Consider the following 17,345-nt stretch of genomic DNA (forward strand, 5'->3'; position numbering starts at 1 on the left):
CCCAAAGTGCTGGGATTATAGGCGTGAGCCACGCGCCAGGCCGCTTTGCCATTTTAGCAGGCTTACCAGGCTTAACCACATAGTGTGTGTGTGTGTGTGTGTGTGTGTGTGTGTGTGTGTGTGTGTGAACATTTATGTATATGTATGTGTGTATACACAGACACACACATACATATACATAAATGCATAATAAAGTACCTAGTACAATGGGTGGTACACGCTGGCACTTGATGACTGTGTTTTCTTTCTCACTCTTGTTCCCCAAGGTGGCATGTCATAAACAGCTTTTAGGCTGCTCAGACGCAGTTCTTTCATTCCATCAGATGCCACTGAAGATTCGCCCTCCTGATTATTAATTATAATAATTCACTTCAGAACCCAGGGATTTTATGGAACATCAACTAGGTGATAGGCAACACATTTGAGGCAGAGATGATTATTTGGCTGATGAAAAGCCGCTATCAACAGAAAGATTACAACCTCTGGAGTAGTTATTGCTACCTTTGAAAAGGTCAAAATCTGAAAAGATCCCAGTGATTCCTAACGGCAATTTCTTCTTGAATCTATTCAAATAAAAATGGGGTTTTACTTAATTAGGCTGCAGGCTTTGCCCAATAGTTCACACAGGTTGTATTTCAGTTTAAGTGCAGAACCAACAAAACAAAATATCCTTTGGGTGTTTAGCAAACTAAAGGAAATTGTACCTAATGTTTTGTGTATTTCTTTTAAATCAAAACCCTAAGATCGCTACAGGAAACCACACCAGAACATTATGTGATATCAAGTCATACACTGATGATTAAATATTACTTGTTATTTATACACAGATGGAGAAATGCCAAAACTAATCTCTATTCAGGAAAGGTCAACTAGTAAACAAACTTATAAATGCACAGTGACTAAAAAGGGAATAACATTAAATCTTAAGGCAGCATTGGTTGAGTCTTCTCTGGTAAAGGAAGTATTACATATTTCAATGACTAGTATATGATTTTTTAAGAAACCAATTAATTAAAATAAATACTAAAATAATATTTTTAAAAAGAAAGAGGACTGATTTTAAGACTTCTACAAAATGAATTTGTATTAGAGTTTTAATTTGGGATTAGAAAGCATATTAGGAGCATAATGGAATAAAGTTACACGAGATTTTCCTCAAATACAAAGTCAAGGTCCCTAGAAATTATTGTTACTATTAATGAGCACTCTTTGAGCTCCTTTTTCACTTGTTGCACTCGGAGTAGTTATTAGAAAATTCTGCTGATTTTTAAATAATGTGGTCAGGTTGCATTTTACCTGAGTGAAATGGTTCCAAACTGCATTATCTACCATGACGCGCTAATTTTATAACTACATCCTTAATGCTGAGTTTGCTTACCTGGTGGGGTGCCTAAATCATCGTGTCCCAAGCATTGGTGCCAGCCTAAAATGATGACATCTAATTGTAGCTGAAAAGTCATAAATTGACAAAAATATTCCAAAGCTCTTTAATAAAAAAAGTTTGGGGATCTATGTTTTTTGCAGCTTGTTTGGTTAGCTTTTCTTGGCTAAGACTAAAAATTACCTTTAGTTGTTTTATAGATCCAGTGGTATATGCTGACAGAATAATGGGATGACACGAAGAACAGACAGAAACCTCAAAAAATTTTCCAGTCAAACGAGCTCTCACATGGTGCTGAGAAATAAAACATAGGCACTTCTGCTTCAGGAGGTTTTCACATTTTGATCACAGATTGGCTTTTCCAAGCCATTTTCCTTCACTACTAGAAATTCCCTCACAGTACAAACTGTCTAGTTCACTAGAAGCCTTGTTCTCACAGACACCCTTCCGGTGCATGAATCTTTTCTCATAAAATTCTCTCCATTGACAGCCGAGATGGGGTTCCTCCCGCTGCTGGGAGCCGTGGCAGCAGCCCGAGTCCTTGTCAGATGACCGAGTGTCGCTTGAGGATATTCCCGGACACAAGGCTGCCTGCCCTCCAGAACCACCTTATCCACCAACAAAAAAACAAAGGCGCATCAAGCGCAATCTGTCTCCTGGAAATAGGGAACGTGTCTGCCTCTCTCTAGTTCCTAATTGTGAGTGTAATTCAACAAAGTGTACAGTCTTCCTAACGTTCTAAAGCTACTGCGCTACTGGGATTTTGTTTTTAATGACTACTTAACAGTTTCCTTTTTTTGTTTGTTTTTTTTTTTTTTGAGAAAATCTGTGCTAGAAAGGCACTAGAGAAAATGAATTTCCTCACTCTTGTATGTAGCAATTATACATTGTGTTAGATTCTAAAAGCTAACAAAGTTGACGCACATTTGGATAAACCATCCGAATGATTTAGACTCATCTAGTTTCATTTTAAAAAGCAAACCCCAAGTCAAAGGGAGAGCAGGCCACACCAGGGGAGAGCCGCCAGACCGGGAGGTCACACCTGGTCAGCCCCTGCCTCCGAGGAGCTCCAGCTGCTCCAGCCCTGGCCGGTCGAGGGAGAGCCCACTGAGCAAGTGACAGGGCAGTGGCCAGGCCCCAGGGAGGGCTCACTGGCAGCAGCTGTGGGAGCCAAGCCTCCGGGAGACCTGAGTGAACGAGACAAAGGTGAAGTTCTCACAGTTTTCCAGCTTGACCTTCTTGGCTAAGTTTGGGACAATTCCCCGAAGAGAGCGCAGCCCCATCCTCTGCTCCTCATACCACACGCTGCCCATGTCTGTGGCCTCCTTCCTGGCAGTCAGGTAGAAGGGGGACTTGGCCTCCATTTGGGTGGGCGGCCGGTGGATGTACATGTACTTGTAGAGGAGGCAGTAAGGGCACTGTTTGTGTCCCCGGGAATGCTCATGGTAGATTTTCCCATGACACACTCTGGTGGAGCCGCTCCGACTCTCCCGCTTGACGCTGTCTGTCCGGGCAAAGTAGGGCTGGTTTTGGGGGTCTTTGAGCAGCTCGATGTCACCGTACATCAGATCCGCATGCTCCTGCAGCGTCCGCATGTTCAGGTACTGGCTGTTGTACTTGACCACAGTGGACAGGAGAGTGATAGGGCTGTCATCCCCCAGACACCCTGCCTGCCACATCTCCTCCTCGTCAGAAAGGGAGAAGTAGACGATGTTGCGAGAACGCGCGCCCGACATGCCTGCCTTACTCAGCACCCACAGCTTCTCCTTCAGTTTCTTGGTGGAGGAGCTGAAGGTGCTGCTGGTGATGGAAAAGCCGACACCTGCATTCTTCAGGATGCGGTCCAGGCCTCGGCGAATAGCATGGAGCGAGGTGGCCAGGAAGTCTGAGCCGTCGCTCTTCTTAACGGTGACATAAAAGTTCTCGAGCAGCTCGTTCAACTTCACTGCAGGGATCTCAAATGAGACAAACACGAAGGTTACACACTTGACACTCACACAGCCAGACCCCTCCTTCCTTCTAATCCTCACCAGGGGCTGTGTTGAGGATATTCTGTGACCCCTTAGCAGGACATAATGGAAAGAACAGTGAATTTCAAGCTGGAAGATCTAGGTTCCATACTTGGCTCCACCTAATCTCTTTAAACCTCAAATTTCTTTTTTTTCCTTTTTTTGTTGAGACAGAGTCTCGCTCTGTCGCCCAGGCTGGAGTGCAGTGGTGCGATCTCTGCTCACTGCAAGCTCCGCCTCCCAGGTTGATGCCATTCTCCTGCCTCAGCCTTCCGAGTAGCTGGGACTACAGGCGCCCGCCACCATGCCCGGCTAATTTTTTGTATTTTTTGTAGAGACGGGGTTTCACAGTGTTAGCCAGGATGGTCTCGATCTCCTGACCTCGTGATCTGCCTGCCTTGGCCTCCCAAAGTGCTGGGATTACAGGCATCAGCCACCACTCCTGGCCTAAACCTCAGTATTTCAATCTGCAAAATAGAACTCATAATCAATACCCTCTCCAAGGCTGTAACGCTTAAAGCAGAGGACCGTGAAAGGGCGTGTAAATAGTAATGAACACCCCCCCATACACATATATACATGTGTGTCTGCAAATACATCTATACATACACACATTATTATTATTGGCTGTTTGTAACTTTCACTGTTCCTCTTGGAAGGCCCTTGGTTTTCTTTGTTTGCAAATCAGTTGCTTCCCTCTCCTTTAATAAAATTCAACCAAACTCTCTGAAAAATTCCTGAATTAAACAAACTCCGAATAACTTCATCATTGATTTCCTTTATATCTGCACAGAACATCTGGCTACTAGACACAGTGCTGTAGGGAAAGACATCTGATATGTCCATTTTGCACAGCAAATCAATGCGCCTTGATTTTTCAGTTGAATTTATCTGGATAGGTCCTGAAATAGCTGTGGTTTAATGAGCCACAGGTTTTCAGTATCAGTTGTTTGTTTAAAAGATATGAAAAAGCTGGGCGTGGTGGCTCATGCCTGTAATCCCAACACTTAGAGAGGCCAAGGTGGGCGGATCACCTGAAGTCAGGAGTTCAAGACCAGCCTGGCCAACATGGTGAAACCCCATCTCTGCTAAAAATACAAAATTAGCTGCGCATGGTTGTGTGTGCCTGTAGTCCCAGCTACTTGGGAGGCTGAGGCAGGAGAATTGCTTAAATCGGGAAGGCGGAGGTCACAGTGAGCTGAGATTGTGCCACTGCACTCCAGCCTGGGTGACAAGAGCGAAACTCCGTCTCAAAAAAAAAAAAAGAAAAAGAAAAAGTTAATGACTGCCTTGACAGAATGAACTCCTTATTTAGAGAGAGGTGGAAGAGAAGGAAGAGCTTGGTTATTAAGAAAGCTTTATTTTCAAGATGGAACTATGAAGGGCAAACCAGCCCTTGCTCATGGTCTATTCAAGCTGCATACATATTCTAGGACAATTAGAAAGTCTCAATAAAATTTTTTTTTTATTGAGTAGACACTGGACAGTTAACATTCCTTCTTCTAATAGCCCTTAATTAAGGCGAAAATAAAAGCTGAACTATAGATTAAAAATTAATTGAACTGAAAACATTATATATCAAAATGTATGAGATATTGCTAAATATACATAATAAATATACATCATAGTTTTGAATGACGTTGTTAGAAAACTTTACTGAGAATAAGCAAACTGATTATTCAACTCAAAAAGCTAGAAAAAGTAAACTAAACTCAAAAATCGTAGAGTGGGGTTGGGCATAGTGGCTCATGCCTGTAATCTCAGCACTTTGGGAGGCTGAGGCAGGAGGATCACTTGAGGTCAGTTTAAGACCAGCCTGGCCAACATGGCGAAACCCCTTCTCTACTAAACAAATATAAAAATTAGCCGGGCATGGTGGTGTGCACCTGTAGTCCAGTCCCAGCTACCTGGGAGGCTGAGGCAGGAGAATCGCTTGAACCCGTGAGGCATAGATTGGACTGAGCTCAGATCATGCTACTGCACTCCAGCCTGGGCAACAGAGCAAGACTCTGTCTCAAAAAAAAAAAAAAAAAAAAAAGTAGAGCTAATCAATAAAAATAAAAAAATAAATTAATGGACTAGAAAAGAAATAAATTGGGATAGATAAAAATGTAATCTTTGAAAAGACCTATAAAATCGACAAACTTCTAGCAGGTCTGACTTTACAAAGAGAGTGAGAAAGGAGGAAAGGAAGTGTGTATACACCTAAACCATATTAGGAATAAGAAAGACTATACAGAAAATGAAGAGAGTAAAGAATATGAAAGAACATCACATACTTTATACATATTAATATGAAAATCTAGATAACTTGAACAATTGTCTAGCAAAATATAATTACTAAAATGGGTTCAATAAAAGGTAAAGGATCTGAATAGCCCCAAAGAGTGTGAAATGATTGTCGAAGATGTATATTGTTCCTAAAGGGATGCCTTTATGGAATCGGTTCAGCTTTTCTTTTTCATTTAAATAGTTTCAGAGCATAGAAAAAGAAAGGCTCTTCATTTTTTTCTAACCCAAATCTGACCAATATTACATTAAAACCCAAAGTATATAAATATAAACTCCCTGAAGTAAAATACAAGCAATTTTCATTTTGCATGTTATTAGGTTAAATAGAATGTATACACATTAGTACCACCCACAGCGAGGGCATGGCTCTGAGACACACAGATTCCAGTTCATATTGTACCTCTCAAAACAAGGACTGCCTGTGTACCCAGGTATCCCAGCCTTGAAATGCTTTTTTTTTTTTTTTTGAGACAGAGTCTCACTCTGTTGCTCAGGCTGGAGTGCAGAGGCATGATCTCAGCTCACTGCAGCCTCACCTCCTGGGTTCAAGTAATTCTCCTGCCTCAGCCTCCCGAGTAGCTGGGACTACAGGTGTGTGCCACCACATCTGGCTAATTTTTGTATTTTTTAGTAGAGATGGGGTTTCACCATGTTGGCCAGGCCGGTCTCAAACTCTTGACCTCAAGCGATCCGCCCGCCTAGGCCTCCCAAAGTGCTGGGATTATGGGCTTAAGCCACTGGGCCCAGCTAAAATGCACTGTAAAGTTTTCTTTTCCTTTCCTTCTTAGCCTCAGAATGTAGCCTTGAAATGTACCTTAAAACCCTTTGTTTCCCTCCTTTCCCACCAGACACTCCCTTACATCATGCACATTTATCTAATTATGTACTTCTTCAACTTACACTAGGCACACTTATCTAACTACGTGCTTACTTAGAAGTTCCAGGGCTAATGTGGAGACAAACCAGGCCTGGAGACCCAGTTGCAAAATTCCAGAGATTACCTCAAGGCCATTTGTCAACAACCCAGCTATTGTTGAGATGAGGCCACCATGCTCCAGGTGGACCACGAGTCAAGATAGCCACTGGAACAAGACACAGAGACCTTGTGGCCAGCAACGCTCCCGCATGCCTCCCATTCCAAGTTCCCTTTTTAAGCCTCTCTCTCCAGCCAAAGTTGAAAATGGTTTCTTTAAGGCACTAGCCTTGGCCATTTCCCCATTGCTAGCTCTGGAAGAAAGTCACTTTCCTTTCACTGCATCTCATATTTGTTACTGGCTTTGCAAGTGGTGAGCAGCTGCACCTGTGTTTGGTTACACCTGTATTATCAAGTTAAATTTAGGATTGCAGTACAGCAATACTGCATCAAAACAAGGGGGGATTATTGTAGAATGTAAAAATGATTCAATCTCTTTTTTTGTTTTATAGAGGAGTGTCATGAGTTTTTGTTGGATGAATGGATTAATGACAATACAATCAACGCATTATGGGAAGACACAGAGAGGCATCGAACCTACCCTGTGGGCATCATGGGAAGTGTTTGACTCCTGAAGTGAACACGAAATGATTCCATCTTAATAAATATTTTAATATAATTGACATTCACACATTAAAGCAAAGAGTAATATGAACTTATACATACTTGAAAAGTATTTGAAAAAAAGTAACATCCATTACAAATTTTTAAAAATTCAAATTCAAATTCAGATAGGAAGAAAAAGATCCTCTTACTACGATGAAGTGTAATTTACAGGCAAGAGCTAGAAAAACTGCACCCACAATGAAAACATTAGAATCTTTCTTATAAAGTCAGGAACAGGAAGAGCTTACTGAATATCACTGTTATTGTATAATACTGTTCTGGAGGTTCTAACCAACCAGATAAGACAAGAAAAAGAATTTATATATACACAAACATACATATGTATGTATGTGGGAAAGGAAAAAGACAAAATATAATTGCTTTCTGATAATCTGGTTGTTGGTCTAGGAAACCCCAAGAGATTCAGCTGAAAAGCGATCGGAGTAGGTTAGTTGTATGCAAAGTATAAGAAAAACAGCTTTCTTATATACCAGTGATAACCAGTTAAAATAACTTGCCAGTAACCATTGCACTAAAACAAAGCTGGCTTTGGATTTTTATGTTGTCACTTGCAACTCCCTACTTGCAGCTGGTAAGCTCTCTTCATAGTAGTTGAGACTCCTTTGGTTGCAAGAGACAAACCAAACCTGAAGCTGAGGCAGAGGGATATCAGAACGAGTGGACTCCAAGGCTGTCAGGATTCTCATCTTTCATCTCTGCTTCTTTGTGTGGAGTGGCTTTTTTTCACAGAGCTGCAAGCACAGCCACCTAGCACTCCCCCAAATTTACATCTTAAAGCTTCAGGCTTAGCAAGAGACCAACTCTCATTTTCAGGAGAAAAACACCAAAAAGAAGGATTCTGATTGGCCCTAATCTAAACAACTTGCCAAAAGGCAGTCCATTCTATCCATTCTCCTAATGTGATGGTTTCTGCAATAACCATGTGGATTACAAGAGAGGAATGGTTCCTGAATAAGGGGTGCTGAGTAGAAAATCTTATTTTTTATGTTAGTGTTTTCAAAAAAAACCAAAAAGCAAATCTTTGATAGTTTCCTGTGCCCTTTGGATAAATTCCAAACTGTTTACTTTGTATGCAAGTCTTCACAATCTGCTTCTGACAGTATGAGAAGACAGCTACAATTCCCCTCCCTGTACACACACCCTTTGGCAACGAGACTTTGCTGCTTCTCCGATCAAGTAGAATCCATTTTCCCACCCCTTGAATCTGGGCTAGCCACGTGACTTATTTTAACCATGTGACTTACTCTGCAGAATATGGCAGAAGTGACAGTGTGTGAATTCCAAGCCTTCAAGGAATGTGTGAATTCCCAAGCTTCAAGGGGTTCTGCTTTTGCTGCTTTTGTCTTTTTTAAGACAGAGTCTCACTCTGTCGCCCAGACTGGAGTGCAGTGGTGTGATCACGGCTCACTGCAGCATCCGCCTTCCGGGTTCAAGCAATTCTCCTGACTCAACCTCCTGAGTAGCTGGGATTACAGGTGCACACCACCATGCCCAGCTAATTTTTATATTTTTAGTAGAGACGGGGTTTCACCATGTTGGCCAGGCTGGTCTTAACTCTTACCTCAAGTGATCCACCCGCCTTGGCCTCCCAAAGTTTTGGAATTACAGGTGTGACCACATCTGGCCGGCTTCTGCCTTATAGGTTCTTACTGGCTTAGTGCATGGTGTTGCCATGTGAGGAGGCCCAGTTAGATTGTGGGAATACGGGGACAAGTTGTTTCCCATCTAACATCCAAATGACTGTACCCATATGAGTACCCCAAGTGAGACCAGTAGGGGAGGTACTCAGCTGAGCTCAGCACAAAATGCTAACTCACTCATCAAATCATAAACAAATAAAATGGCTGTTGCTTTAGGTCCCTATATTTTTGGGTGGTTTGTTATGGAGCAGTAGATAACCAGTACACACCCTATTTCTGTAACCTGATCTTCTGTTCCCTTTCTACTCTACCTTCCAGCTTCATAGAACTTTTTGCCATAACTAGAAACCATAAGGCCTTTTCATGCTACTTCCTCTGCCGAGAATGCTTTTTTCTACTAACCTGCTCTATTTGGAAAATCTCTATTCATTCTTTCAGAATTAGCTTAAATTTTACTTTCTACATTACCTAAGCAAAGTTATTCTCTCATATGGGATCCCATGGCACTTAATTTAAATTTTTATTATGGTCCTTTCCATGTTGTACATTCTCTTATCTAGTTTATATCTATCTCTTGAAGTGGACTGAAAGCTCCCTGAAGGTAAGAACTACATTTCATTTATGACTGGGTCTTTAACACATACCAGAAGTCCTGAAATAAATGATTGGCACCATGTAACCATGGGTTAAGTAGGGCACGGTGGCTCATGCCTGTAATCCCAGCACTTTAGGAGACTGAGGTGGGCGGATTGCTTGAGCTGAGTTTGAGACCAGCCTGGGCAACACGGTGAAACCTCGTCTCTCCAAAAATTACAAAAATTAGCCAGGCATGGTGGTGCACACCTGTAGTCCCAGCTACTCTCAGAAGGCTGAGGAGAGTGGATCATTTGATCCCCGGAGTTAGAGGTTGCAGTGAGCCAAGATCACACCACTGTACTCCTGCCTGGGTGACAGAGCAAGACCATCTCAAAAAACAAAAACAAAAACAAAAACAAAATGGGTTAAACCAATGAATTAACCTAGTGTCAGGAGAACCAAGCTGACTTAAGATACAGAACATTTTTCTTAATTTCCACAGAATACTACAAGTTTCAAAGTAAAATCACAGCCAAAGCAATTCCTCGAGAAATGTCAAGTCGCAACACTTACATTGTTTGCACACAAGAAACAGTTTATTCTGGCCCGTGTTGTTTGCCTCCTTAGTTTTCTCCGACTCAGTTTTAGTTGGTGATTATTCCCCAGGTTACTAACGTCTTCAATCGATTATAAAGACATTGCAAGAAACCATTTTCCTTTAGTAACCATTCTGAATTGATTCACCATGTCAAGACTCACGATGGATGATAAAATTGGCTTCCTTGATGTAAAAATGACCAAAGAGAAGTCAAAGACTGGTCATGGGGCTGATGACACCAAGTGGGAAAGAATAAAATAAAAAAAACTGGGCTGGGCACAGTGGCTCATGCCTGTAATCCCAGCACTTTGGGAGGCCAAGGCAGGTGGATCACTTGAGTCCAGGAGTTCGAAATCAGCCTGGGCAACATAGTGAGACCTTGCCTCTAAAAAGAATTTAAAAATTAGCCAGACATGGTGTTGTACACCTGTAGTCTCAGCTACTCAGAAGGCTGAGGTGGGAGAATCACTTGAGCACATTTTTTATTTCTTCAAGTTCTTTTTGTTTCACATTAATTGATTTTAGACCTTCTTTGATAAGCATTTAAAGCTAAAAATTTTTTCTCTAGACATTATTTTAGCTACAACTCACAAATTCTGGTAAGTGGTGATTTAATTTTCATTCAGTTCAAGACATTTTATAACTTCCTTTGTGACTTCTTGGTCTTTTGGTTATTAGTAATATGCTAACTTCCAAGTATTGGGTACATTCTAGTTAGCTATCTGTAATTAATTTATAATTTAATTTGGCCAGGCACAGTGGCTCACACCTGTAATCCCAGCACTTTGGGAGGCTGAGGCTGAGGTCAGGAGTTCGAGACCAACCTGGCCAACATGGCGAAACCCTGTCTTTACTAAAAATACAAAAAATTAGCCAGGTATGGTGGCAGGCACCTGTAATCCCAGCTACTTGGGAGGCTGAGGCATGAGAATCATTTGAACCTGGGAGGCACAGGTTGCAGTGAGCTGAGATTGTGCCACTGCACTCCAGCCTGGGGGACAGAGTGAGACTCTGTCTCCAAAAAAAAAAAAAAAATTTATATATATATATATATTTATATATATATATATAATTTAATGCTATTGTCGACAGAGAACATACTCCATATGATTTCATCTCTCTAAATTAATTGAGATTTGTTTTATGACCCACCATATTGGTCTAGTTTGGTGAATATTCCATGGCATTTGGAAAGAATTTGTATTCTGCACTTGGTTGGAGTGCTACATACATGTCAATTAGGTTAAGTCAGTTTGACAGCATTAAGTCCTTATCCCTACTGATTTTCAGTCTACTTGTTCTATAAATTACCAAGGGAGAAGTACTGAAATCTCCAATTGTGGATTTGCAATTTTTCCTTTAAGTTTTATCATCTTTTGCTTCATGTACTTTTATGCTCTGTTTTTAAGTCTATACACATGATCTTCATGTCTTCTTTATGAATTGATGTTTTTATCATTATGAAGTTTCCTGCTTCCTGTTAAAATTCCTTCTGTGGAATTCTACCTTGTGTGATATTAATAGCTACTTCAGGTTTCTTATGATTAATGCTTGCATAGTATATCTTTCTTCCATCACTTTACTTTTAACCTTTCTCAGTCTTTATATTTAAAGTCAGATGTGAATAGCGCATAGTTGGTCCTTGCTTTTTTAAAAATTCCAGTCCGACAATTTCTCTCTTTTCATTGGTAGATATAATTATCAAGATAGCTGGGTTTACAGCTACCATATCTTGCCATTTGTTTTTCATTTGTTCCACTGGTTCTTTGTTCCTTTTTTCCTCTTCTTTTCCATTGAATTTTTTTTTTTTTTTTACAGTTCCACTTATTTCCACATTAGGATTACCCACTCTATCTCTTTGTTTTATATTTTAGTCTTGCTCTAAGATTTGTAATATCTATCTTTAACTTATCACAGTCTACCTTCAAATACTATACCACTCTGCATATATTGTTGGAACTTTACAACACTACCCTTTCATTCATCCACTTATCCTTTTTGCTATTGCTGTAATGCATTTTTTTCTCCATATATAAAATATAAACCTTGCAATATATTGTTATGAGAAAAACAAATTTTATATGCCATTTCAAGTACTTTCCATTCCTTTGTGACATCCTTGTTTCTGTATGGTATAATTTTGCTTCTGCCTGAAGAGCTTCTTTTAATATATATTGTTGTATAGGTCTTTTGGTGATGAATTCTCTCAGCTTTGGTTCATCTGAAAGGTCTTTATTTCACCTTTATTTTTATTTCCTCTGAATATAAAATTCTATGTTGACAGTTTTTCCTTCAGCTTTTTAAAGATGTTATTCTATTGTCTTCTGGTTTGCACAGTTTCTAATGAGAAGATTTTTTTCTTTTTTTCTGTATCAATTTAATATTTTTATTATTCCATTTTATCTTGTTACAGTTTTCATTTAAAAAGTCAGTGATCTTTGAAAAAAATTTTAAAGTTTTAAAAACTTACATATTTACCCATGTAGCTATCATTTCCAGTAATCTTTATTCCTTTGTTTAGATCCATATTTCCATGTGGTATCATTTTCCTTCTGGCTGAAGGACTTCCTTTAACATTTTTCTAAGTGTGAATCTGCTGATGATAAATTCCTTCATTTTTGAATGCCTGAAAAGTCTTTATTTGATCTTCATTTTTTAAAGCTGTTTTCACTGAGGATAGTGAAAGTATTTTTCTTTCAATAATTTAAAGAAATTGCCCCATTGCCTTTTCATTTTCATTGTGAGAAATCTGTTGTCAACCCTATCTTTGTTCCTCTGTATATAATATGTCTTTTTTATCTGGCTGCTTTTTTCTCTTTATCATTGGTTTTAAGTAATTTGGTTACTTCCTCCTCCTCCTTTTCTCTTTTTCAGGGATTCCAATTACATGTACATTAGGCTGCTTGAAATTGTCCCACGTCAGTAATGCTCTGATTATTTTTTAAAATTCTCAGGTGGGGTATGGTGGCTCATGTCTGTAATCCCAGCACTTTGGGAGGCCAAGGCAGGAGAATAGCTTGAGCCCAGGAGTTTGAGATCAGTCTGAGCAACACAGACAGACAACGTCTGTACAAAAAAAAAAAAAAAAAATTAGCCAGGTGTGGTGGCTCATGCCTGTGATCCTAGCTACTCAGGAGGCTGAGGTGGAAGGACCACTTGAGCCCAGGAGATTGAGGCTGCAGTGAACTATGACTGGACCACTGCACTTCAGCCTGGGTGACAGGGCAAGGCTCTGTCTCAAAATAAAAAAAAAATTCTCTTTTCTTTCAGTGTTTCATTTTACATAGTTACTATTGTTATATATTCAAGTTCACATATTTTCTTCTCTAAGTAAAATATGTGTAAGCATTTATTTTTCATCACACATTGTAGTTTTATATCTATAAATTCATTTTGGGTCCTTTTTATATTTTCCATGTCTCTACTTAAATTTTTGAACTTATCAAATATAGCTACAATAACTGTTTTAATGTCCTTGTCTTCTAGTTATATAATCTAGTTAGTTCTGGCCTGGTTTTGATGGATTCATCCTTTAAGGGATGTATTTTCTTGGTTTGTTGCATGTCTGATAATTTTTGTTTAGATGCTAGACATTGTGAATTTTATTTCTTGTTTTCTAGATATTGTTACATTACTATACATATTCTGAAACTTTGTTCTGGGACATGATTAAGTTACTTGGAAACGCTTTGATCTTTTTGGATCTTTGTGAGATCCTCATTTTGGATCAAAGCATTTTCAAGATTTCCTGGGTGGGATTAGAGCAGTGCTCTGTCTAGGGCTAATTATTCCCCACACCTGATGAAAGTTCTTTCTGAGTACCCCATGAATCCTGAGGTTTTTCCAGTTTGGCTGGTGGGAACAGGTACAGTTTCCAATTCTGTGTGAGTGCCAAGTACTGTTCCCTCTAATCTCTTCAGGCAGTTCTTTGTCAGCCTCAGATAGCTTCCTCACACACATATGTCGATCAGTATTCAGCTGAGTATTTGAGGGAGATTATCTTCAGATCTCTTAGGTTATCTCGCTGTGCAGCTCTCTAGTTTTGAGTGCTCTGTCATGACAACTTTATCCATGTGGGTCTCTCTGGACTCTCAGCTCCATTTCCTTAACTCAGCAAGTCTGCTGGGCTCTGACTGGATTCTTCCTCCCTGTACCACAAACCTACTATTAATTCTCTCAAGGCAGCAAGCTGGAGGAGTCACAGGTATTACCTTGTTTGCTGTCTCTCGGAGGTCACTGTCCTTAGCCTATTATACGGTGCCTTGAAAAACATTGTTTTATATCTTTCATCTGTTTTATGGTTGTTCAAGAATAAGGGTAAATCTGGCTCTCCAAACTGGCTGAAGTGAAAGACTTAACTAATTTTTCTCCCATGTATGAGTCGCATGTTCCCATGTCTAGTAATATTTGATTGGATACTAGAAATTGTGAAATTTACAATGCTGGATTCTGAATTTTGTCATTTTTTTCTCAATAAACAATGAAATTTCTTTCTAGTGAACTTGTATCCTCAGCCTTTCTAAACTGTGATCTCTGCCTCCCCTCAAATCAGTGAGATCGCCAAGCTCTGAACAGATTCCCCTCCCTTCATTGCAGTTCAGAAATTGCCTCCAGGCAGAAATCCTGAGATGACAGCGCTCCTCTCACTTGTTTCCTGTGCCTTACGGATCACATTCTGTGCAGCCCATTCTGTCTAAAAAGAGTTATTTCATATGTTGTGTCTGGTTTTCTAGGAAGGTAATTCTGGCTAGAAATGGAAATTTCAATTTGTTTTTAAATCTGCTAGATTACTGTGATTAGTATATTGTTGCTTATTTCTATATGTTTTTATTTTTATAAAAATTTCATATATAGTCTATAATCTGCTATCTAAAGGCCTTCATGTCTAAATCTGTTGTTTGTTGTTTTTATTCATCCTCATGCATTGTGGTTTATTTCCTTCATCAGCTGGTTTTTTTTGTTTGCTTGTTTTTTTAATGAGCACAAATGTAGTTGCTCTGAATCTGCAAAAAAAACTTGAGCACCTATATTTTGGTTGTTTCCCTTAAAAGAGTATGATCATATGACTTTGCCAGGAGCCAGGGTATACTACCTACCTACAACCACTTTAGGACCCTTTCAGGTCCTCTTTTTCATCAAGGATTCATCAGCTCATCTTCCCTTTTTTAAATAATGTTATCAACATATGCTCTCAGAGAGGACCCTGCCTTTCATATGTGCTTACTGGTCACTGCTTCTGTTGCATATATACATATATTTTTTTTTTTGGTCCCATGGATGTTTCCCCGTCTTCAAGTACAGTAGAAAGGCCCCTCACACTATGTAGTGTACCATGGTGCCAGAAGTAGAAATCTGGGTTTCCTGTCCTATTTCATCTGTTGTTGATTCCCTAAGTACATCACTCAAACCTGGAGATCTCACTTGCCCTTGGGCTTCAACTATGACCTCTATTTGCAAGACTTTTCAATGTATACTTCTGGCTTTAACAGTTCCACCATGTTTTAAGTCCCACATTCCTAACTCTTTGTTGGCCATTTGCATCTGCGCATCTGATTTAGACTCAATGCAGTCAAATCAAAATATAGTACCTTTATGTTCTATCTCCACATGTCCAAGATTTTTTCCTTTGATTTACAAACCTCAAGCATTTCAAGTTAGATGAGTTTTTCAGTTTTCTTGTTTGTTTTTTAGAGGCAGGGTCTTGCTATGTTGCCCAGGCTGGAGTACAGTAGCTATTTACAGTCATGGTCGTAGCACACTGTAGCCCTGAACTCTTGGGCTCATGCAATCCTCCTGCCTTAGCCTCCTAAGTAACTGGGACTGTTACAGGTGTGTGCTAGTACCCCTGGCTTTCAAGTTGGAAGAAATTTAAGAGCTCATTTTACAAATGGGGAAATGGAGGACCAAGGACATTAATTAACTTTTTGCTCATCACTTCCAATTCTTTCCCTAAAATACCATTTTCATTACATTTCTTCTCTCTCAAACAACTTTAGTGGTTTCCCTTTTGTCTAATCCTTAGGATGCTTGCAGATTTTATGGTCAGAGTGTTTTCCCTACTACAATAGTCCCTTTCTCTGCCCCTGCAATAATCCTTTCAAATACAGTCTCTCCTTAGCAAAAACAAAACAAGATATTTCAGTGATTTTCCAGTGTTCACAAGATTTTAGCCTGGCACTTAAGGGTTATCAGAATCTGGTTTTATTGTCCATGATACTAAGATATGATGCCTCTGCTGTAGGCAAGTGAGTCTGTCTCCCCAAATTTTATTCTTCCTCACATCACTCAGCCTAGAAGGCTCCTGTCCTCATCTAATTCTACTGAAATCCTTTCCTAAAAAAAAACAAAAACAAAAAAAAAAACCACTTAAATATCGATTCTCTCTCCAGTTTTACCAAACTGAAATTAATTTACCCATCTGAACTTTTCAGGCATTTCCAATCTATAAATTCATAAAACACTTGTTAAATTCTGCTTTGTGTGTGGATTTTTTCTATTTTATGTTCTTCCAAAGTTTCCCCAGGCAGAAAGCCACCGTTCTGTGTTCCCTACAATGCTTAGCACAGTGCCTGGCATTTGGAAGCTCAGTGAAGTTGGCTGAAAGAAGTAAACTCAAGAGTCCCTTACCTTGGTGATGTCTGTGTGGTCTTTGAGCCCGTTGGTCATGCACCAATATCGCCACACATTCAAGGCGTACCGCGTGGCTTTGGTAGTATTTGGGCTTACTGCACTGGTACACAGATCATTCAAGTCATCATTAATATTAAATACAGGAAATTTGTTGAGCTTAGTGGAATAAGCTAGAAATAAAAACAATAAAAGCATTAAAATAATTTGTCATTCCCTTCTTTAGAGAATTACATCTTGGGATGATAACAGAAAACTCTAAAAGACAACACTTTAAAACATGAAATGTCTATTAAAGTATATGTATATCTATATCTATCTATATATATTAGAATAAGTAGGGAACAATACTTATAGCATGGAATCAATGCAGTAAGCTTGCATTTAATCCCAACAATTTTGCCATATATACTAGCTTATGTACTAATGCAGGCATTCCAATAATAGAAGTATAAAAATAAATGCTGAAAATCAAAGACTGTTCTATCTAAAATTTTCACTGAAAAAACAGCATTTCTATTAACAACAACAATCAAAAGGAAATGAAGAGAAAGCAAATAAAAAATTATATACCCTTAGCACTTGAAGACCTATCATTTATTTGTAATTTACTTTTTCATAT

General features: G+C 39.4%; 1 protein-coding gene across 1 annotated transcript; it reads right to left on the reverse strand.

Moving 5' to 3' along the window:
* Window positions 1–2,185: 2,185 nt before the first annotated feature.
* Window positions 2,186–16,896, reverse strand: LOC115830376 (uncharacterized protein KIAA1958-like; the record flags this gene model as incomplete). Its single annotated transcript, XM_030808991.1, has 2 exons — window positions 2,186–3,336; window positions 16,724–16,896. Coding segments are annotated over 2 exons (980 nt in total), but the record flags the coding sequence as incomplete, so codon positions are not given.
* Window positions 16,897–17,345: the final 449 nt, after the last annotated feature.

The sequence above is a fragment of the Nomascus leucogenys genome, unplaced genomic scaffold (genome assembly GCF_006542625.1).
Source record: "Nomascus leucogenys isolate Asia unplaced genomic scaffold, Asia_NLE_v1 001118F_53319_qpd_obj, whole genome shotgun sequence".
Taxonomy (NCBI): Eukaryota; Metazoa; Chordata; class Mammalia; order Primates; family Hylobatidae; genus Nomascus; species Nomascus leucogenys.